The sequence below is a fragment of the Dasypus novemcinctus genome, chromosome 15, assembly GCF_030445035.2.
Source record: "Dasypus novemcinctus isolate mDasNov1 chromosome 15, mDasNov1.1.hap2, whole genome shotgun sequence".
NCBI classification, from domain to species: Eukaryota; Metazoa; Chordata; class Mammalia; order Cingulata; family Dasypodidae; genus Dasypus; species Dasypus novemcinctus.
The window spans coordinates 17,550,557-17,574,648 of record NC_080687.1 but is presented as its reverse complement, the minus strand read 5'-3'; the positions used below and the strand labels follow the sequence as shown (position 1 = coordinate 17,574,648).

At 35.6% G+C, this 24,092-nt stretch overlaps 1 protein-coding gene across 4 annotated transcripts in view; it reads left to right on the top strand.

Annotated features, from left to right (window-relative positions):
• The window catches only part of IFT88 (intraflagellar transport 88), a 150,690-nt gene that overhangs the window by 5,228 nt on the left and 121,370 nt on the right, over positions 1-24,092 (top strand). For 2 of the 4 annotated variants that reach the window (XM_058276342.2, XM_058276340.2), the window contains exons 2-9: positions 347-442; positions 3,066-3,128; positions 8,336-8,392; positions 9,498-9,551; positions 10,155-10,218; positions 10,878-10,947; positions 11,503-11,593; positions 23,919-24,023. In XM_058276342.2, coding sequence (XP_058132325.1) covers positions 353-442; positions 3,066-3,128; positions 8,336-8,392; positions 9,498-9,551; positions 10,155-10,218; positions 10,878-10,947; positions 11,503-11,593; positions 23,919-24,023 — 594 coding nt within the window. In that variant the 5' untranslated portion in view covers positions 347-352. The remainder of the gene's footprint in view (positions 1-346; positions 443-3,065; positions 3,129-8,335; positions 8,393-9,497; positions 9,552-10,154; positions 10,219-10,877; positions 10,948-11,502; positions 11,594-23,918; positions 24,024-24,092) is intronic. The other 2 variants (XM_058276343.1, XM_058276341.1) reach the window with 1 other exon arrangement.

Below are 24,092 nucleotides of genomic sequence, written 5' to 3'. Positions count from 1 at the left end.
TCCCATTCTGATTTCTGCCTTGCATTTTAATTGCTTGTTATTAATACATATCTTTCTTCTGCACTTTATACTAAGCAGAAGTATAAGTTGATTATTCTTGATAATAGTCAGCTGTATGTATACCTCTCCAGTGCCTTTCACTGCTCTTTCAATCTGTATAATTTGCATAATAAATGTGCAATGAATTAATGTTTTGATACCTAGTTTTGAATTTGATGTAAAAAAAAGTGTAAACTATAAGAATATGTATGGAAAATGTGGCCAAAAAGATTGTTAAAAAATTATACTTTGAGTTAAGAATTATTTCTTATACTGAGAACATATTTATACTGCCAATTTTTCATAGGAACAAATGATGCAAAATGTGCACCTGGCTCCAGAGACAGATGAAGATGATCTTTATTCTGGTTATAATGACTACAATCCAACCTATGATACTGAGGTAAAAAAAAAAAAAAAAAAAAGTGGGGAGGGAGGTTGTTTTTTACATTTGTCTTTGTTAACAAGCTGATTTATGATGAAAACTTTGGATTTGGAAAGTCTGCTTTTAATATGCTTCTGATTAAGTATGCTCGTTCAAAAGCCTAGAAAAGTACTACTACTGAAGGCTCACTAATTCCCACCACCAATCAAAATTGGGGAGATCAGCAAATGAGGAGATCATGGGTAGAGTAATGGAAACTAATGAAGATGAATTATGTCCTTGTATTCTTCAGCACTAGCTATCTGAATGTGTAAATCAAAAGACATAGATCACCCCAAGGTACCTACAGCTCCTTTTTTTTTCTGTTCTTCTGTGTCTGTATTTTATTTTTATTTATTTATTCCTCACCCTCTTGTGGCTTGCTTGCTGTCTGCTCTCTGTGTCTATTTGCTGCGCGTTCTTCTGTGTTTTTGCTTGTCTCCCTTTTTGTTGCGTCACCTTGCTGAGTTGGCTCTCTGTGGCACTTGCAAGCTGGGAGGCACTCTGCAGTGCTTGCGGGTGAGCCTGCCTTTACAAGGAGGTCCTGGAACGTGAACCCAGGGCCTCCCATATGGTAGGCGGGAGCCCAACTGATTGAGCCACAGCCGCTTCCTAAATCTCCTTTTTTTAATACTTTGAATTTAAAATGTTACTTGAAAATAGTTTTTCTTCTTTTAACTAACTTATATCAGTGTTCTATAGAAAAATTAAGAAATAGAGATAAGTATAAAGAAAAATTAAATGACAGAAACTTTTACCACCTAGAGTAAGCCGTTAACTTTATAGTGCTCCAGATGTTTTGCTATGCATATGTGTATGTCTCTTATGTGTTTTTGGATAAAATGAGGTCATGCTGTGTCTTTTTTATAATCTGTTTTTTCTCTTTCATGAATATCCATTTATGTCGTTACATCTATATCTCTTAATATTTAGTGTTAAAGTAATTTTAAAAGATGAAATTGTTAATTAGATTTTTGTATTTTAAATGTGTACAGTTCTTTTGAGGATTACAGTTTTCAAATGTAAAATACAGACCTCTTTATAAAGGTATTTTTAGATGAATGGGGGAAATAAAGTAAGGATAATAGATATGTGTTAGTTTACTTGCTGCTATATGAGAATCAAATATTAGCATTTATAGGAGAATGGTGTATGTAGCTGATATATAAGGTAGTAAAGATTATTTACATAAAAATTAAAGAATGTTTATACATTAAAAATAATGTTTTAAAGTGCCTTGGGAAGTGGATTTGGCTCAATGCATAGAGCATCTGCCTACTATATGGGAAGTCCAGGGTTCAAACCTAGGGCCCCCTGACCCATATGGTGAGCTGGCCCACGCACAGTACTAATGTGTGCAAGGAGTACCGTGCCATGCAGGGGAGTCCCCTGCATAGGGGAGCCCCATGCTCAGAAGAGACACCGCACACACGGAGAGCTAACGCAGCAAGATGACTCAACAAAAAGAGACACAGATTCCCGGTACCGCTGACAAGAATACAAGCAGACACAGAAGAACACACAGCGAATGGACACAGAGAGCAGACAACTGGGTGCAGCGGGAGAGGGGAGAGAAATAAATAAGAAATAAATCTTAAAAAAATAAAAAGAAAGTGCCTTGCACTGACATTTTTGTTATATAATACATTTTATTTTGATTACTTGCAGATTTTTAAAAAGTGGATTAGTGAGTCCATTTTTTTAACATTATTTATAGTTATCTTTTAATAATCAGGTATGTATTTGTGTGAAATAGATTGAGGTAAATCAGAGAGGAGGGTATGAGAATTGGACATAAGTGTATGAAGAATTAGAGTAAAATTTTGTGTTGGGGAATAAGTAAGAGAAAATGACAGCTCATTAGAAGATTGGCATTTGGTAGATTAGGGTGCTTTTGAGAGAATGTAAAATGCCATTTTGTCCAGGAAACCTATCCTGCCTTGACTAATATTCTTTTCCTCAGATTTCCTGAGGGAGAATATAAGTACAAGCCAGGAATCAGCAAAGCGAAATAACACTTTATTAACTGAGGCTTTGTTTCCAAATGGCAATGTAGGCTGAACTCCCAGGAGTACACTATTTGCCTAGCAGCTTATGTGGTCTCCTTCCCGTAAACTCCAATCTGAATCTCAGACTTTACTACTCCAGTAAGATGAAAAGCCTCATTCACTTGGGCAAGAGGAAATGGAACAAGAGAAAGTGTTTACCCAGTGCTTGTGGAGAATGTGGCCTTGTCTGTCCTTTCTCAGGTAGGGCTAGTAGCCGTGGTCCCAGTGTATAGGAGGGACAGGGAGAGGAGAATGAGAATGAAAGAGAATTTTCTGTTCTTACTGCTTTAGCCACTTGGAAAAAAAGAAACAGAAGGCCATATCCTTGTGTACTTGATTTTTTAGCTGCTAATAGGACAACATCTCTGAACAGCAAACAATAAAAGGTCCTTCAGATTGTCGGTATCAGTACTGCTCTTCCTAAAGGAGGAAGGCGCCTTGGAAATTACAGGAAATTATAGAGGATCTTTAAATACCAAACAGAGGAATCTATAAACTTTTTTTTTCCTAGTCCCACTTTTACATTGAATGTTAAATTTGCCTTTTCATTTTAGGACTTGGAAAACGATACAGCTTTTCAGCAAGCTGTGAGAACTAGTCATGGCAGAAGACCCCCAGTAAGTGAATTTTAAAGCATTTTAGATGGAAGGATTTATTTATGCTTTTGCAAATATAAATATTATTTATAATAAATAATAAAAATATTATTTTTTACAGAAGGCATTGGAATAGGTTTACCTAAACGTTCATTGTTTAAAAGTTTTTGCCTTTCTAATTTTAAAGTTATGTAAATATTGATTCTTCAGAACATTGGGGCCTAATTTTCAAATTACTCCTCTTTTGAATTAATAACCCTCCATTTATTAATCTTCCACTAGTACATAAATTACTGGAGTGATTTTTTTACAGTATTACTAATAAAACTTTTTATAAATCTTTGCAAAGCATAGATATCTGCCTTCCTCAGTGCATGAAGACTGCCAATCATCCTCCTTTTGTAGCTGAAAATAAACAAGGTTGATACTAGGTAAAATAGTGAAGTATGGAAAGTTCTACCCTAATGTTCTATTCCTAATATTCCTTTTTTTCTTTTAAACTACTTCTCTTCACCCACCCGGTACTATACAGCAGTGGTTCTCAACAGGAGCAATTTGTTCTCCAGGACACATTTGGTAATATCTGGAGATATTTTTGGTTGACCTAACTTGGGTGGGTGCTATTGTGATCTAGTGTGAAGAGGCTGGAGATAATTTCTGAACATCCTACAATGCACAGGACAGCCTTACAATAAAGAGTTATCCAGCTCAAAAGGTCAAGAGTGCCATGGCTGAGAAACCCTGATATATAGTAACTCCTCCTTTTTAGATGAAATGTCTTCCTGCTGTCATCTTCCCTTACTTTGTTTCTATCTCCCACTCCTTCCTGCCATACATACTTACTTAACAAAAATAAATGATTAGTATTAAATCACTTGAAAAGAAGAATCTCATACCAGTCATTTATATTTGCTGAGTAACTTGCCCATCACATTTGGTATAAATGAATTCAGTGTGATTCTATAACCTATATTTTAATTTTAAGATTACCTTAAATATAGAAAGAAATACCATACGCTCAGAGTTCTTCCACTAGACTAGTGACTGGACTGTAAGCTTTTTGAAGAGGCACACTGTCTTAGTCATTGTTCTGTTCCTACTACTATCAGTGCAATTTGTCTAACATAGGTGCTGCATAAATTTTTATTGAATAGCTTAGTAAATAAGTGAACTTTATCTTCAATTAAATTATTTCAGGTACCAGACAGCAGGTGATAATTTTACCAGACTGATCCTTCAAAGAGCTTTAGAACTAGAAGTGATTTCAGAGATCCTCATTTTATAGATGAGGAAACTGAAGCCTGGAGAAGCCAAAGGTCTCACAGCTTTCTGTAACAGAATTGCAGCTCTCTTGACTCTCTGTTGAGTGATAGTTTCATCACACCATAATTACTTTATTAAGTGGGAAAATTTTATGTGTTTTATATGAAAGGTACTAGATTCATTCCAGAGGAATAAAATTCTAGCCTAGGTCTTATGGAGCTTACAGTCTTAGAAAGAAAAACAAAATGGACACAAATCGATGTTAAAAAGCATAACATAATAACTGTTGTAAAAAAAAGGAAAACAAATATAAATGCCTATGGAACAACAAAGAGAGGTTATTTACCTCTGTTTGGGACAATCAGAAGAAGCTGGTTAGAAGATAAATTTAGAGCTGAATATTAAAGGTGAATATTTTCTATGACCTGTAGCTAACTTTATCAAGCATTGGTTTTCCCCACAATATGTATAAAATTAAAAGGCCTTACTCTAATATGGTAAGGAATGAGTAATTAAAGTTCACTTAAATAAGCATATGTTGATTTTCTAAGAACGTAGATACTTGAATTATAGAGAACAAGACATAAAGTTGGTTTTTTCTTAATTTTCCCTCTAATAATATTTTCATTATCATTTAGTTCAAAATATTTTCTAATTTCCATAGTGATTTTATCTTTGACTCCTGGATTATTTTGAAGTATATATTTTAATTTCCCAACATATTAAAATTTTCTAGTTATTTTTGTGTTACTGATTTCAAGTTTTATTCATCTGAAGTCAGGGAACATAATCTGTATGATTTCAATTCTTTGAAATTTGTTGATATTCCAACTGTTTTTTGTTGGTTTTTTATCTTTTTTTCTAAAGATACATAGATCACACAAAATGTTACATTAAAAGATATAAGAGGTTCCCATATACCCCACTCCCCGCACCCCCCACTCCTCCCACATCAGCAACTTCTTTCATTAGTGTGGTACATTCAGTGCATTTGATGAGTACATTTTGGAGCATTGCTACACAGCATGGATTATAGTTTATGTTGTAGTTTACAGCCATTCTGGAGGACAGTTTGGTGGTTGCTCAAAAAACTAGCTATAGATTTGACATATGACCCAGCAATTCCACTGCTAGGTATATACTCAGAAGAACTGAAAACAAGGACATGAATACCAAGGATATGCACACCAATGTTCATAGCAGCATTATTCACTATTGCCAAAAGTTGGAATCAACCCAAATGCCCATCAAGAGATGAATGGATAAACAAAATGATGTGGTATACACATACAATGGAATACTACTCAGCTGTAAGAAGGAATACAGTATTAACACATGGGATAGCATGGATGAATCTTGAGGGCCTTATGTTGAGTGAACTGTTTTTGAAAAGAGTGTCTATTCTCAAGTTAATGGATATAGTGTTATGTGTCAATTGAAGTTCAAGTTTGTTCATTATTTTGTTCAAGTGTTCTATATTTTTATTGATTTTGGGGGGAGTCTTCTAGTTCTGTTAATGAGAGAGGTGTGATCACATCTACTATGATTGCGGATTTCTCTATTTCCTTTTTAGGTTTTTGCTTTATATATATCACACAAAGATATTTAGTATTGTTACATTTTCCTGGTAAACTGAACCTTTAATTGTTATAAAATACCCCTCTATCTCTAGTTATGCTTTTTGCCTACTTTTCTGATATTAATATAGCTACACAGACTTTCTTTTGACTACTGTTTGCTTGGTATATTTACCTTCAACCTATCCATATCCATATATTTAATGTGTCTCTTATTGGCAGCATATAATTGGGTTTTGCTTTTTTATACTGTCTGAATGTAATATTTTTTTTTAGTGAAGTGTTCAGTCCATTTGCATTTAATAAAATTACTGATTTAGTTTAAATCTACCATCTTACTATTTGCTTTTTGTTTGTCCTACCTTTTTTATGTTCCCTTTTTTCTCCTTTCTTGCCTTCTTTATTTCTTATTATTCCATCTCTCCCCTCTATTATATTGATAGTGTACACATTCTTTAGCCATTCTTTTAGTGCTTTCCTAGTGATTACAGCACTCATCTTTGACTTAGCAAGATCTAATGTAAATTAGTCTTTTTACCACTTTCTGACAACGCAAGATTTTAAATTATTTTAAAATATTTTTTTCAGTTCTAAAATTTCCATTTTTTCCTTTTTAAAAATATTTTCCAGTTCTCCTCTAAAATTGTTAATCTTGGCTTTTAATTCATTGAGCACATTAAGCACATATATTAAAGTGTCTGATATTTCAATTATATGGGCCCTACCTTTGGATTTCTTTATATCACTCTTTTTTTTTTCTTTTTTTTTAAAGAGGTAACGGGGATTGAACCAAGGACCTCATACGTGGGAAGCAGGTGCTCTACCACTGAGCTACATCTATTCCCCAATGGGAATTGTTTGTTTGTTTGTTTTTAATTTGTTTTGTTTTGTTGGTTTTTTTTTTTAGGAGTTACTGGGGATTGATCCCAGTGTAGGGGGCACTCGACCATACATGTGTAGGGGGTACTCGACTACTTCAGCTACATCTACTCCCTCTATTGTCTTTTGTTTCTTTTGATTTTTGGTTAGGTGGTCTAGTTTCCTTATAGGTCTGGTTGTTTTTGATTGAATGCCAGACATGGTGAATGAAAAATTGTAGAGATAATTTAAGGCTCTAGATCTGCTGTCCAATGTGTAGTTTCTAGCTACATGTAGATATTTACATTTAAATGATTTAAAATTGAATAAAATAAAAAATTTTAGATCCTTCTTGCACTAGCCACATATCTAGTGTTCAGCAGCTAAATGTGGCTAATGACTACCTTATTTGACAGGACGTTTCCTTCATTTCCTTCCTTCATTGCAGAAAGTTCTATTGGACAGTACAGCTCTAGATGATCTTATCTTTCATCAGAGAGAATTTACTTTTGCTTAGTGCACTAGTAGCACTAGGAATCTTGTATTATCTTGATCTGTTTGGTTTGGAATCATTCTAAATTGGGCTTCAGCCCTTGTGAGGTTTGGTATACTTCTAATTTACATTTCAGTCTTAGAGCATAGCCTTTTGAGATGCCAGTCTAAAGCGTGGAGGATTACCAAGGCTGCCCCCTTGGCAGGTACTCAACTCCAATTTTTATATCATCAGAACTGTGAGTCAGTTAAAAGCTGTGCCCAGTTTCTCAACCATGACTTTGGAATGACAGATTTCTCTGGGAGAAAAAGCAGGCCTAAATGCGTGCTTACTTCTTTGGACTTCTCTTTCTTATTTTGGGACTTAGCAATTCTTTACTACCTTGAAGGTTCTCTAATATATTCATGTTGATTTTTTTTAGAAAATATTTTTGTCCCCAGCTTTTTAAGTTGGTCTTAGTCTACCATAGCCTGAATTAGAACTCTTCAACTAATGATATTTTAATCAAATATTTCAAATAAATATGCCTAATAACTAACATGTTGAGAATAATTTAATGAACAGAGTCTTATTTGAGTCCAGCTACAATTTTGTGATCAGGATACTTTGTATCTTTATTTTAAAGATGAGAACATTTAGGTTCAAAGAGTTTAAGTAAACCCAGCTAGTAGAGGAGATTCAAACTCCGTTTCTTTGGCTCCAGATTTTGTGTCTGTTTGGCCTAGTGGCTGGACGTAATAAGCATGCAATAAATGTTTAATGAATTAATTGGGAGATGTGAGCATGCAAATTAATATTATTGGCATCTCAGGTCTTTCTAAAGTCCCTTTTCCCCTTTAAAATGAATTCCAGAATGAGTCTCCTCAGTACTTAAAATATCTTAGCTTTCTGATATTTAAGGTAATTTAAAAGAACCTATTCTAAATATTATGTAAATATTTCCTTATCAATAAATCTATATTTTCTATTTCTTTTCCACTTTTCTATTATATAGTTAAATCTGAATTCTATTAACTGTGTTTTTTTCCCTCCCCAAGATAACTGCTAAAATTCCAAGCACGGCAGTTACTAGACCTATAGCTACTGGATATGGGGTAGGTTTTCTTAAGCTGAAAATATTAAGATTTTTGTCATACATATTAGGTAGTTCTAAATAATTTTGGCTATCTTTCAAACCCATAACCCTGATATATCCATTTTTGATAGTTACAAACTTAATAAAATCTAATTTGATTAAAAGTTTTGAGCTTTTTTCACTTGTCACTTTGATTTGTCAATATATTAGAAAATATTTTATTACCTTTTTCCATTTGTAAATCTAGTGTTTGTTGATTAATTTCCTTTCATTTTTGACATAATAGAACCAGTTTTCATGTATATTTCATTTACATATTTTATATGAAGTCAAATGTTGAATAAATATAATAGTGCTTACAATTGTTAAAAATATTAATAAGTGAAAAATAAAACAAGTGTTTCAGAGGCATATATTTGGAGGAAAGATGCTATATAAAATATTTAAGAGTAATAAACCTTATTTTCTTGCCCAAATTACCTATAATTTATATGTTTATGCTTATACGAAACAATGGAGGAGTGGGAGAAAATGGAAGAACGAGATAGATTAGCATTTCCTGACCTTAATGATAATATTTTCTTAGGGGTCAGAAAAATAGCTTTAGAACCTATAGGTGCAGGGCACTTGCCTTCATAATGTTCCTTTATGTGAGCAAAGAAAGTAGCCTTGTTTATAATTTAACTCTGTATCATACGAAACACACTTTTTAAAATCAGCTTGAGCCTGTATTAATCATAAATTTCATTTTTTGTGGTGTTTTAGAGCAGGGATCAGCACAGCTTTTCTGTGAGGGGCCAGATATTCTAGTATTTAGGTTTTGCAGGTCTCTGTTAAAACTTCTCGGCCCTGAAGTTGTAATGCAAAAATAGCTGAGACAATGTGTAATGAATGGGCTTGGCTGTGTTCCAGTAAAACTTTATTTACAGAGACTGGGGGTTGTAGTTTGCTTACCCCCTATTTGAGAATTTTATTGTTTTATCAGATGATTAATGGGAAAAAAACATGTTTAAATTACCTACCAATTGAATAATAATGCTGTGGATAAAACTTTCAAAAGTGGTTTATAAAATTAAAGATAAATATTTTTACAAATTATTTTAACTTGCCTTTCTGTTTACTAGTCCAAGACATCCCTGGCATCATCAATGGGAAGACCAATGACAGGAGCTATCCAGGTATCTCTGTGGTGCCGATTGTTCTATTGAGTCCCTTTCTTATGACAATTAAACATTATGACCAAAGTGGCATTTTAAAAATTACGAATATTCTTTTAAAATGTCAATGAAAATGTTATCTTTGTGGTGACCTTGATGCTTGAAATTGTGGGCTAAAGTTTAGAATGTTCTAAATCTTTGGTTGCAAGATTTCTTTGGATTTTTTTACTTACGTCTGAAAATGAGGTCCCATTGGGGAATGGGCGTAGGACTGAGAGTCTTCTCAAATGACTTCCCTTGTGACCTGTTTTTCCTATACCTGCATTTATAACAATTTTCCATGGTTTCTGTCGTGGGCTTATGGAAAAATCAACCAAGATTAGAGGTGAAGCCAGCTATGAAGCTAATCACTTTTTCCTTTTCAAACTGAGAATGAGCCCAATTAGATCAAGGAATTGAAATTTTATAGGGAGAAGGGAAAGTAAAGACAGGGCTGATACATGAGGAGGCAGAGGTAAGAAATAAGTAGACAGTGATTTAAAATCCATGTTAAAATTGGGAAAAAGTAGATATGAGGTAGCTACTATTTAAGAATACTTTTTAAATGATTCTTATTCTTTTAAGGATGGCGTTACTCGACCTATGACAGCAGTGAGAGCAGCTGGTTTTACCAAAGCAGCTCTGAGAGGTTTGTTGTGCTAGCTTTCCATTTTTTACTGTTTTATGTGTATATATATTATTACCATTTGTTATCACCTCTGAGATACCATTGATTATAAGCTGCATCACTATTTTATGTACCTTTAAGAAAAGAATGTGGGTGGTAATAAAAATCTTCTCCGTCTTAATTGAAGTGGTAATTACACTAATGTGTGATTTGTCAAAAGGTATTGACCTCTACACTTAAAATCTGAGAATTGTTTTACATAAATTATAGCTCAATTTTAAAAAGGTAGAAATAGTATTTAAATACATGCTAAGTCAATCATTTAGAGTAAGTTATAATGACAAAATTAATATTTATTATGATTTTAAGGAAAATTAAAAAGCCAACACCTAGTTATTACTCGTATGGTTGATACTTTAGAGTTCATAATAGGAAGAGATCACCATAGGGAGAAAGGAAATGCTGACAGAGGATCTCATTTTTGTTTTTATACATTAACACAAAAGTTAATTTTAGTGGTTTTATGTATGCAAATATTCAAAAAGTTTATGCAGTCATAACGTTGTGTCCATTGGCTAAGTAAATAAAACCCTTTAAATAGGTGAATTGAATAACTTGTACAGTTTTCATATTTTGTTCAATTATGCAAATTGCATGTGACCTTTTGAATTGTGTCTCAGGCTCTGCATTTGACCCCCTAAGTCAGTCAAGGGGCCCTGCTCCTCCTTTGGAAGCCAAAAACGAAGATAGGTATGCAAATCCTTATGCTGTTTTTGTTGAAATATTTATAGAAATTTTATTTTCCAAATACTTCTTAAATATTTTAAAAGCTTATGTTAGCAAGATAACAATCAATATATCATCCCTAGTTCTTGGTACAGCAATAGAATCAAGTATGAGAAGAATATATGTTCCGGGCAATTTTATTTTGATATGTATCTTCAAAATATGGTCTCATTTTTATGTGTCAGTATTGGTTCCCTTAGAAGCCAAATGGGACTATAAATATAATAAGGTATACTTATTTTAAAGAGATATTTAAAAAAAAAAAAAGCAAGAGAACATGTTACTACTATTTTATTCTTATATTACCATTATTATTATTTTCACTCTTACTATTGCTATGAATAATTATGTAATGTAGTTATTAAAATATTAGTTCTTTTTTTTAAATTTATACATTTCTTATCTATGACTTGTTAAATTTGGAAAGCACGTAATAGGTAATATTAAAAGTAAATTAAATTTTAATATGTAATATTAGTGGTTGAGTGATTTAAATTACACCTGCTTTTTCTTTAATAGTCCAGAAGAAAAGATTAGACAATTAGAGAAGAAAGTAAATGAGTTGGTAGAAGAAAGCTGTATTGCCAACAGTTGTGGAGACTTAAAATTGGTAAGCTCATAAATTCATAGGACTCAGAATAATGAAGTGTGTATATATGTATGTGTATGTTTTTATGTATGTATCTATACAAGCATAAATATTTATCAATTGACTGGATTTTGAATGAAGCAATTATTTCCAGAACCTAGAATTGTAAATTTGCTTCATAGGCACTGTCAAAGCAATTGGCTGCTTTTATAATTTTTCCCAACAATGGTCTTTTTAGTAGAGAAAAAATTTCTAATGTATTGGGTGATTAAATTTTCTGGCCTGGTGGACTGTTGGATTAGACTCACTAAAGGCATAACTGCCATGAGCCACGCACAGTACTATGTGCTTCCATGTTATTTTTCTTATTTACCTTTACTACCCTGAAATGTTTTTTTTCCTATGTAAAATGCAAAATCATAGTTTTGTTTTTGAGATTCTAACTTTTTTAAAATTCAAAGGCATGTGAATTTTTAATATCTTTAGATAATGCCTGATTAGTTTTCTAAAAGGTGGTAGCAATTCATTTTCCCATGTTCCCACTTACGAAGGATGAGATTGCCCATTTTGTCAGACCCTTACCAACATTAGAAGTTACTGACCTGCTTTTTTTCTTTTTACTTTTTACTTTGAAATAATTTCAAACATTCAGGAAAGTTGCAAAAATAATGCAGATACAACAATACACAGGATTCTAACATACCCCACCCAGATACCCAGATTTACAACTATTGTCAGTTCACTTCCTGCTCTTCTGACAGGAGAACATAGTACCTTGTCTTTTTTTTTTTCCTTTTTTTCCCTTTTTTTAAAACTTCAAAAAAAAACAACATTCAAACTTTAAGGAAAATTATGAAAATAATACAATCTCCATACACAGAACTCCAACATACTCCTACTCCTCTCTCCCCAGTACCCAGATCCGCCAATTTTAACCTTTTGCCACATTTGCTGCATCATCCTATCTATTCAGCTATTTATCCATCTGTCTGTCTATCTATCTCTGTATTCATTAGTCCATTTTCTGAACACTTAAATAATGCTGCTCGGTAAACACTGACTACCTCCATATAAATTTCCTAAGATCAAGGATATTCACTTACATAATTACCGTAACTACAGTTATCAAGCCCAAGAAATTTAACATTGATACAAAGCTTACCATTTATATTCCATTTTTTTCATATGCCCAATAATGTTTCTTTGAGTCTTTTTTCCTGCTTTGCTAGATCTCATCCAGGATTATCTATTGTCTTTAATGACCACTGTCTCTTTAGTTGCTCTCTCTTTTTTCTTTTTCTTTTTTAATTTGTGGGAACATATATACAATATAAATTTCCCCATCTCAGCCATTCCTGAAAATACCATTCAGTGGGATTGATCACATTCACAATATTGCAGTACCCTTACCATCTTCCAGTAGTAAAATTTCCCATCTCCCCAAACAGAAATCCTATATCCATTATGCATTACCTCTCCATTTCCCTTGTCCCCTAGACCCTTGAAAACTGTACTATTAATTTCTGACTCTAGGAACTTGAATATTATTTGATATCTTCTTTGTAGTTACCATGGAGTTTAAACTTAATGTTCTAAATCTATAACAATCTTGTCTGCTTTGATAGCAACTTAATTTCATGGTATATACAAACTATGTTCCCATACCTGTCCATCCCCCACCTTTATATATATTTTGTCATAAATTATATATATTATGAATTTAAAACCATTGATTTCTCATTACATTTTATGCATTTGCCTTTTAAATTCTATGGGAAGTAAAATGTGTAGTTACAAACCAAAAATGCAATAGTACTGACATTTATATTTATCCATGTTGCTACCAACACTGGAGATCTTTATTTCTTCATGCAGCTTTGATCTATTCGCTGTAGTCCCTTCCTTTCAACCTAAAGAATTGTCTTTAGCATCTCTTTTAGGGGCTGGTATATTGGTGACAAACTCCCTTAGCTTTTGTTTATCTGGAAATATGTTAATCTCTCCCTCATTTTTTGAAAGACAGTTTTGCTGGGTATAATATTCTTGGTTTAATCCTACTGCCTTCTCGCCTCCATTGTTTCCAATGAGAAGTTGGCAGTAAATCTTATTGCAGCTCCTTTGTACATGACATATTGCTTCTCTCTTGTGATTTTCAAAATTCTCCTTAAATTTTGACATTTGACAGTTTGATTATAATGTGCTGCAGCATAAGTCTATTTGTGATTATCCTGTTTGGAGTTGGTTAAGTGTCTTGAATGTATATAGTCGTGTGTTTCGTTAAATTTGGAAAGTTTTCAGCAATTATGTCTTGGGTTGTCTCACTGCCCCTTTCTCTCTTTCTTCTTGGATTCCCACAATGTGTTTCTTGATATGCTTGATTGTTCCTCAGGCTCTGTTCACCTTTCTTCACTCTTTCTTTCTTCTGTTTTTCAGACTAGATTATTTCAATTTTCTTATCTTCATGTTCTGATTCTTCTGCCTGCTCTAATCTGCTTTTGAACCCCTCTAGGAAATTTTTTATTTTCTCAGCTCTTGTTTCCTTTTCGTAATTTCCATCTCTCTATTGATGATCTCTTTGCATTCATATGTCATTTTTCTGATTTCCTTTAGTTCTTGTCCATGTTTTCCTTTAGTTCTTTAAGCATATTTAGGATCATTTTTAAAGTCATTGTCTGGTATATCTTCATTGATGTGTTCTTTTTTTATTATTATTATATATATTTTTTTAGTGAAATTTTGAGCTTACAAAACAATCATGCAGAATTCCCATACATCACCCCTCCATCAAAACCTTACATTGTTGTGGAACATTGTTACAGATTATGAAAGAATGTTATCAGACTATTACCACTAACTGTGGTCCATAGCTTACATTTGGTATATTTTTTCCATACACCGCCTATTATTAATGCCATATGGTAGTTTTGCACATTTGTTATAGTTCATTAGAGAACACTTATATTTGTACTGTTAGCCACAGTCCATCTTCCACCACATCATTCACTATGGTATACAGTCTCATGCCTTGTACAGTCTATCCAAAGTGTGGCTCTCACTTTCATCACAGAGTTGTGCTGTTATTGCCTAAGTAAATTTTTTAATGTTTTCCTCAGTCCACAAGAAAAAAATCCCCTATTATTGACCCTTAGTGTTGATACAGTACCTTCTTTGACAATGATACAAGAATATTACACTATGCTGTTAACTAGTCCATAAGTTACATTTGTATTTTCCCCATGCCTCACCATATTCTTGCCATCTTGTATTAGTGACTTACATTTGGTCTAGTTCATAGAAGAACATCCTTGTATTTGTACTATTTACCACAATCCTCATTCACCTCTGGGTTCACTATGTTATTCAGTCCCTAGCTATTCTTTAGTTTTCTTTCAATTGACATTTACATCCGTAAACTTCCCCTTTCAGCTGTATTCCCATTTATAAACCAGTGATGTTAGTTATACTCACTATAATGTGTTACCATCTACTTTATCCATTTTCACACTTTTACAGTCAAGTTAATTAAAACTTTTACATACATTAAGCATCAGTACCCCTTTTTAGTTCTCAGCCTATCTCCTAGTAACCTGTACTCTAGGTTTTAACTCCATGTGTTTGTTCTTTGTATTTAGTTCATATTAGTGAGACTATACAATATTTGTCCTTTTGTGTCTGGCTTTTTTCACTCAGCATAATGTCCTCAAGGTTCACCCATGTTATATGTTAAACAATTTCATTTCTTCTTACAGCAGCATAGTATTCCATTGTATGTATATACCACATTTGTTTATCCATTCTTTGGTTGATGGATCTTTCCCCATCTTATGGCAATTGTGAATAATGCCTCTGTGAACGTTGGTATGCAAATGTGTGTTCATGTCATTGTTTTCAGTTCTTCTAGATATATTGCTAGTAGAGAGATTGCCAGATCACATAGCAGTTCTATTTTAACTTCCTGAGGAACCACTTGTCTCCCACAGGCCGCACCATTTTACATTTCCACCAATAGTGAAGGAGTACTCCTGTTTCTCCTACATCCTCTCCAGTACTTGTAGTTTTATTTGTTTTTTTAATAATGGCCATTCTATGAGGTGTGAGATGATACCTCGTTGTCATTTTGATTTGCATTTCTCTATAGCTAGTAATATTGAATATTTTTTCTTGTGCTTTTTTTCCATTTGTATTTCCTCTTTGGAGAAGCGTCTGTATAATTCCTTTGCCCATTTTTAAATTGGATTGCTATATCTTTTATTATTGAGTTGTGTGATCTCTCTATATAGCATGAAAATCAAATCCTTACCAGATAATGTGGTTTCCAAATATTTTCTCCCGTTGAGTGGGCTGCCTTTTCACCTTCTTGACAAAGTCATTTGAAACTCAAAGGTATATAAGTTTGAGGAGGTTCCATTCATCCATTTTTTTCTTTCATTCCTTGTGCTTTTGGTGTAAGGTTTAAGAAACCACCTACCACCAGGTCTTGAAGATGTTTTCCTACATTTTCTTTTAGGAGTTTTATAGTTCTAGCTTTTATATTTAGGTATTTAATCCATTTTGAGTTAATCTTTGTATAATGTGTGGGATAGATGTCTTTTTTTCTTTCTTGTAATATGCATATCCAGTTTTCCCAGCACCATTTGTTGAAAAACATTTCCAACAAGTTTTTTTGAAAACTTTGGGTCTTGACAGCCTTGTCAAAAATCACATAGCCACAGGGAAACGGACTTTGGCCCAGTGGTTAGGGCGTCCGTCTACCATATGGGAGGTCCGCGGTTCAAACCCCGGGCCTCCTTGACCCGTGTGGAGCTGGCCATGCGTAGTGCTGATGCGTGCAAGGAGTGCCGTGCCACGCAAGGGTGTCCCCCGCGTGGGGGAGCCCCACGCACAAGGAGTGCGCCCGTGAGGAAAGCCGCCCAGCGCGAAAAGAAAGAACAGCCTGCAGAGGAATGGCGCCGCCCACACTTCCCGTGCCGCTGACGACAACAGAAGCGGACAAAGCAACAAGACGCAGCAAATAGACACCAAGAACAGACAACCAGGGGAGGGGGGGGAATTAAATAAATAAATAAATCTTAAAAAAAAAAAAAAAAAAAAATCACATAGCCACAGATGTGAGGGTCTGTTTCTGAACAGAAATGAATAGAATCTTGATTCCATTAGTCTATATGTCTTATCTTTATGCCAGTACCATGCTGTTTTTCACCACTTTAGATATTATGATTTAAAGACTGGAAATGGGAGTCTTCTAACCTTGTTCTTCCTTTTTAAGATGTTTCTGGCTATTTGGGGCCCCTTATCTCTCCAAATAAATTTGATAATTTTGTTTTCTATAATTAGAATTTTTATTGGGATTCTATTGAATCTGTATATCAATTTGGGTAGAATTGACATCTTGATAGTCTTCTAATCCATGAATGCAGAATGTTCTTCCATTTACTTAGGTCTTTTTAAAATTTCTTTTAGTAATGCATTATAGTTTTCTGAATACAAGTGCTTTGCCTCCTTGGTTAAGTTTATTCCAAAATATTTAATTCTTTTAATCACTATTGTAAATGGAATTTTTTTCTTAACTTCATATGCAGTTGCTAATGGCTAGTATATAGAAATTACTGATTTTTGTGTATTAATCTGGTATCATGCCACTCTGCTGTACTCATTTATTAGCTCTAGTAAATTTGTTGTAGATTTTTCAGGACTTTCTAGGTATAGTATCATATCATCTGTAAATAGGAAAGTTTTATTTCTTCCTTTCCAATTTGGATACCTTTTATTTCTTTTTCTTGCCTAATTACTCTAGCTAGAACCTCTAGCACTATATTGAATAGTGGTGACAGTGGGCATCCTTGTCTTGTTCCCAGTCTCAATGTGAATGCATCTCAAGCTTTCAGTCTTTCACTGTTGAGCACAATGTTAGCTGTGGGTTTTTCATATATGCCAATATAAGTTTGAGAAAGTTCCCTTCTTTCCTATCTTTTGAAAAAATTTTTATCAAGAAAGGGTGCTGTATTTTGTCAGATGCTTTTTCTCCATCAGTTGAGATGATCATAGATTTTTCTTCTTTGGCTTATTAATATGGTGTATTATGCTGATTGATTTTCTTGTGTTGAACCACCCTTGCATACCTGGTATAAAACCCACTTGATCATGATGAATAATTCTTTTAAAGTGTTGTTCAATTTGATTAAGTGAATATTTTGTTGAGGAAAGATTTTTACATCTATATTTGTTAGGGAAATGGATCTGTAATTTTCTTTCTTCATAATATCATTATCCAGGAAGCGGATTTGGCTCAACTGATAGAGCATCCACCTACCACAGAGGAGGTCCAAGGTTCAAACCCAGGGCCTCCTGACCCATGTGGTGAGCTGGCTAATGCACAGTGCCAATGTGTGCAAGGAGTGCTTTGCCATGCAGGGGTGTCCCCTAGGTAGGGGAGCCCTATGCACAAGGAGTGTGCCCCTCAAGGAGAGCCACCCCATGTGAAAAGAGTGCAGCCTGCCCAGGAGTGGTACTGCACACACACATGGAGAGCTGACACAGCAAGATGACACAACAAAAAAAGAGACACAGATTCCCGGTGCTGCTGACAATAATGCAAGAGGACAAAGAAGAACACACAGTGAATGGCACAGACAGCAGACAACGGGGGGCGGGAGGGGGCAAGAAATTTTTTAAAAAGTTAAATGTCTTAAAAATAATAATAAATCTTTATCTGGCTATGTTATTAGGGTGATACTGGCTTCATGGAATGGTTGGTAGCATTCTTTCCTCTTTAAGTTTTTGGAAGAGTTTGAGTAAGATTGGTATTAAATCTTTGAATACTTGGAAGAATTCACTTGTGAAGCCATCTGGTCTTGGGCTTTTCATTTTGGGGAGTTCTTTGATGACTGTTTCAATCTCTTTGTTTGTGATTGGTTTGTTGAGGTCTTCTATATCTTCTAGGGTCAGTGTAGCTTGTTTGTATATTCCGAGGAATTTTTCCATTACATCTGCATTGCATAGTTTGTTTGGCATGCAGTTGTTCATAGTATCCTCTTATTATCTCTTTTATTTCTGTAGGGTCAGTAGTAGTGTCCTCATTTTCATTTCTGATTTTGTTTGCATCTTCTTTTTCTTTGTCAGTCAAGCTAAGGGTTTGTCAGTTTTGTTGTATATGTCTATTAGGTTTAGTTTGTTTATCATATTATTCAAGCTCTCTGTCTCTTTATTGATCCTCTGCCCAGATTTTCTAGCCAATGATGAGAGTGCTGTATTGAAGTCTCCAAATATTATTGTAGAGACATCTATTTTTCCCTTCAGTTTTCACAGTTTGCTTCATGTAATTTGGAGCATTCTGGTTAGGTGCATATATATTTATGATTGTCATTTCTTCCTGGCAAATTGTCCCTTTTATTAATATATAACGTTCTTCCTTGTCTCTCATAATAGCTTTTAAAGTCTATTTCATCTGAAATAAGTATAGCTACGTCAGCTTCAGCTCTTTTTCTGGTTACTGCATGAATGGAATACCTTTTTCCAGCCTTTCACTTTAAATCTGTTTGTATCCCTGGGCCTAAGGTGAGTCTCTTTGTAAACAGCATATACATGGCTTGTATTTCTTATCCATTCCACCAGGCTATGGCTTTTGACTGGGGAATTTAATCCATTAACATTCAATGTTATTACTGTAAAGCTTTGCCACTTCTTTCTTCACCCATTTTGACCTTTTGGTTTTATTTGTTATATCTTCATTTTCACTACTCTTTTTACACTTTTAGTTACTTTTACTGATAATCTTCATTTCTAGATTCACTTCCAAGGTTCTCTCTCCAGTTTTTCTTTCAGATTGTAACACTCCCTTTAGTATTTCCTGCAAAGCCAATTTCTTGGATAGAAACTCTGTTTCTGTTTATCTGTAAATATTCTAAATTTGCCATCATTTTTGAAAGACTGTCTTGCTGGATATAAAATTCTTGGCATGCAGTTTTTCTCTTTCAGAATCTTAAATATATCATACCACTGCCTTCTTGCCTCCATAGTGTTTGATGAGAAATCAGCATTTTATCTTATTGGGCATCCTTTGTATGTAGTCCATTGTTTTTTTCTTGCTGCTCCCAGGATTCTCTCTTTATCTTTGGCATTTGACATTAAGATTAGTATGTGTCTTGGAGTAGGTCTATTTGAGTTTATTTGGATGGGAGTACATTGTGCTTCTTGGACTTAGATATCTATGTCCTTCAATAGAGTTGGAAAATTTTCTACTATTATTTCCTCAGATATTTCCTCTGCCCCTTTTTCTTTTTCTTCTCCTTCTGTGACACCCATGACACATATGTTTGTATATCTATTGCTGTCATTTAGTACCCTGAGGACCTGTTCCATTTTTTCCATTCCGTTCTTTATCTGTTCTTTTGTATGTTTCAGAGGCCCTGTCTTCAAGCTCACTGATCCTTTTTTTGCCTCTTTAAATATGCTATTATATGCCTCCAGTGTATTTTTAGTTTCATTTATAGCACCTTTTGTTCCCATAAGATCTGCTATTTTTCTGTGTATACTTTCAAATTCTTCTTTGTGCCTGTGCTCAACCAATGTCTTCTTAATATCTTTAATCTCTTTAGCCATGTCATTGAATTTATTAAGGAGATTTCTTTGAACTTCTCTGATTAATTGTCTCAACTCCTTTATGTCACTTGGAGGCTTAGTTTGTTCCATTGACTGGGACATAGCTTCCTATTTCTTGGTATGGATTATAATTTTTTTGTTGGTGTCTCAGCATTTAATTTACTAGGTGTATTTATTCTTTCTTTAGGGGTTTTTATTTGATTGGCTTTGTGCTACAGCTCCTCTTTGATACTTGGTTCAACCTAATTTGGAACTTCATAGTGGCTCGTGGTTAGCCAATCAGAATTTTTTCATGTTTTTTCATATGTTTCTTGCCCTTTCTTCCTTGCTGGTTGTGGAGTAGGAGCTTAGGATGTGGTTGATACTTTAAGCCTTGGAGGCTGAAGCTGCCTTCATTGCCCCAGGAACTGATAAAGCTTCTCCCACCTTTCTTCCCTGCTATGAATAGGAACAGAGCTACAGCCGTGTGCAGTAATCCAAGCCATGAAGGCCCGGAGAGACTGATGAGGTTCCATACCCCTTCCATCCCTGCCTGGGGCAGGGATGGAGCCGCAGGTGTGGGCAGCAAACTAAGCTGTGTGGGTCAAAACTGACCGCAGTTGCCTAGGTGACTGATGAGGCACCAGCCCTCCTCTTCCCCTGCCAGAGGCAGGGACAGAGCCACAGGTGTGCTCAAGAATCTTATCTGTGTGGACCAAAAGCAACTGCAGTTGCACAGAGAGGGTGAGGTTGCATTGTCCCTCTTCTGCTCCATCAGGGGTGGAGATGTAGCCACTGTTATGACCGCTAATCTAGTCTGTGCAGGCCAAAAGTGGCTAAAGTTGTCTGAAGAGGGTGTCCCTTCTGTCCTTTTTGTGGTTACGATGGACCCATAGATACCTAGTCTGTGCAGGCCAAATCTAGTCTATACAGGCTGAAAGCACCTACAGTTGCCCAGAGAGACTAAGGAAACTTCCCCCCATTTCTTTCCTGTCGGGGTTGGGGATGTAGCTACATGTGTGCCCAACAGATGAATCTAGTCTCTGCAGGCCAAAAGCACCTACAGTTGCCCAGAGAGGCTGAGGAAACTTCCCCCCACTTCTTTCCTATTGGGATTGAGGATGTAGCTACATGGGTGCTCAACAGATTAATCTAGTCTATGCAGACTGAAAGCAACTACAGTTGCACAAAGAGTCTGATGCAGGTCACCCTAGCTTCCTCCCTGATGGAAGGGAGCCTAGGTTAGGGCTGCAGTACAACCAGGGTGGAAAGAAACCAGTCCTCATCATCACTGTGATTTTCAGTCAGCCCCATTTCTCCTCATGCTGCAGGTAGAATTAAAGTAGAGGCTACCAGCCTCTTTCTACTTTGGACAGGTTCATACTTTAGCTATTCTTAGGATTGGAATTTAGCCAGCTGAATTTACTTATCAGTAGCTGAAATCGATGGCCAACCATCTCTTCCTCCCCTGTTTTTGAGAAATGGAGCTTCCACCTCCAGCCAGGGAATTGCTCCCAAGGTGTTTTTGTGCCACCAGAAGGGAATGGGCACAAGCCTCTATAACATGGAGTGCTCTACTCACAAATCTTCACTGAAGATGAGCATTCCCCTCCTTCCATTCTTCCAAGAATGTTCCAGGATGCTCTTCTGGTCTCCTTGGTTCCCCAACTAGCTGATTTAGATAGCTCTGAGTGATTATTAACTGCACTGTAAAATGAGCTGACTCTTGGAGCTCTTTCCTCTGCTAGCATCTTGCCCCTCCCCTCTCTCTCATGATCTCTATTGCTGTGATCTTCTTTGCCTGAGCTTTTGCTTCCTGTTTCTTTGTATGTTTTTTTTTAAAAAAACTTGAACATTATGTTATTTTATTGTGTGGTTGATGGAATTTAGAGTCTGAGGCATTTGTTCCTTAAGCTTGTATCCAACTAGTATTATAGCAGAGCTTTCCTGTAATGCCAGGATATAATAAAAAAGAAAAAGCAGGAGGAAAAAAGGAAACACCTTTTCCACTCTTTGCAGATATCCATACAATGAGTATAGAGAAAAGCTCCAGGCTGAAGCACAGGCACTCCATGATTTTTTCTGCACATTCACAAATTACCCCATTTACACTGTTATGAATGCCACCTCTTCCTTAGGAAAGAGTTTCCTCAGGGTCCCTGGTACTATTCCAAGTGTCCTACAGCAGCGGTCCCTTGCCTCAGGCTGCATGACTTGACTGCTCTCCCATAGTGTTCTGTAGAAGAGTTCTGTGAGCTGTCTTTACACACAGGGCAAGTTCTGGGACAGAATGAACCACAGACCATCACCAGACTGATTGGGGAAGGCATACATCCTCCCAATATGTACAAGAGGGTTACTGTGTACTCTGGAAATGAGACCACAGATCTGCACTTGGAGCTCGGGTCAGTTTGTATCAAGTTGATGAGGGGTTGGAGAAAGACTAGACAGTATGCCACAAGATCCAAATGCTTTTATTTATTTATTTTTTTAAAGATTCATTTATTTTATTTATTTCTCTCCCTTTCCCCCTCCCCCCCCCACTCCAGTTGTCTGTTCTCTGTGTCCATTTGCTGCATGTTCTTCTTTTTGTCCACTTCTGTTGTTGTCAGTGGCAGGGGAATCTGTGGTTCTTTTTTTTGTTGCATCATCTTGCTATGTCAGCTCTCTGTGTGTGCGGCGCCATTCCTGGACAGGCTGAAATTTCTTTCGCACTGGGCGGCTCTCCTTATGGGGCGCACTCCTTGTGTGTGGGGCTCCCCTATGCGGGGGACACCCCTGCATGGCAGGGCACTCCTTGTGCGCATCAGCACTGCACATGGGCCAGCTCCACACGGGTCAAGGAGGCCCGGGGTTTGAACTGCGGACCTCCTATGTGGTAGACGGACGCCCTATCCACTGGGCCAAGTCTCCTTCCCTCCAATTGCTTTTAAGAAGCCTTTATCTTGACTTGGTGCTCATCCTGTTACTGCCATCCTTTAACCATTTTCTGGAGCTTTGAGAAAACATGTCTTCCAGTTCTCACTGATTGTTCAAAGCTTCTGTGTAGTAAGCCCTGAAGCTTCTCACTCCCCAATCATGTTTGAGGTGGGGCCCCCCAAGTCTACTTTTTAATTAGCTCTTCTTTTCATTTGCTCTGTTCATATTACTTTGATTGCCGTACTATAGAAATATAATTTCTGTGACTTAGCTATCAGATTAACAAATATCATTAGAAAGAAATGCTCAGTATATAAAGTTATCCATTGTACTAATGCTTTTTAATCTGGTTATTTTTAAAAGCTCATGTTGAATTAATCTGTCTTTGGTTAGCCTTTCAGGGTTCTTGACTTTTCAAGTAGGCCTATGAGAGCAAAATTAAGCATCTGTTGTAATAGTAGGTAGTAATTATCTTTAACTTGTCTCTACTTTGAAGACCTCAGAAGCCTAACAAAACCCACTCATTGGATCAAATTAAAATACATAAAGATTAAGAGTTGGGAGGAAAAAAGGAGTTGGCATGGTCTAACCTAAAAGTTGTTAGAAGGTTTACTTGCCTTTTTTCACAGAAAGAACACACAGACATATTTATGATGGTGAGCTCCAATTTAAACAAGTACTCTGGGTGCTCTTGTTTTCAAGGGGAGTGTATGGTAAGAATACAGAAGGGCTTCTTGGGGGAATCCAAGGATGGAAAATGAATCCAGCCAATCTTCCCTTAGTTATTTTCCAAATTCATAAAATTTGATAAAAATTCAAAATAATTTATAAAGTATAACTTTTATTTCAGGCCTTAGAAAAGGCAAAAGATGCAGGAAGAAAAGAGCGAGTATTGGTGAGACAACGAGAGCAAGTTACAACTCCAGAAAATATCAATTTGGACTTAACTTACTCAGTGAGTATTAAAATACCTGCTGCATAGGATTATTTTGGCTATGATTTGTGGATTCCTGTAGTCTTTATC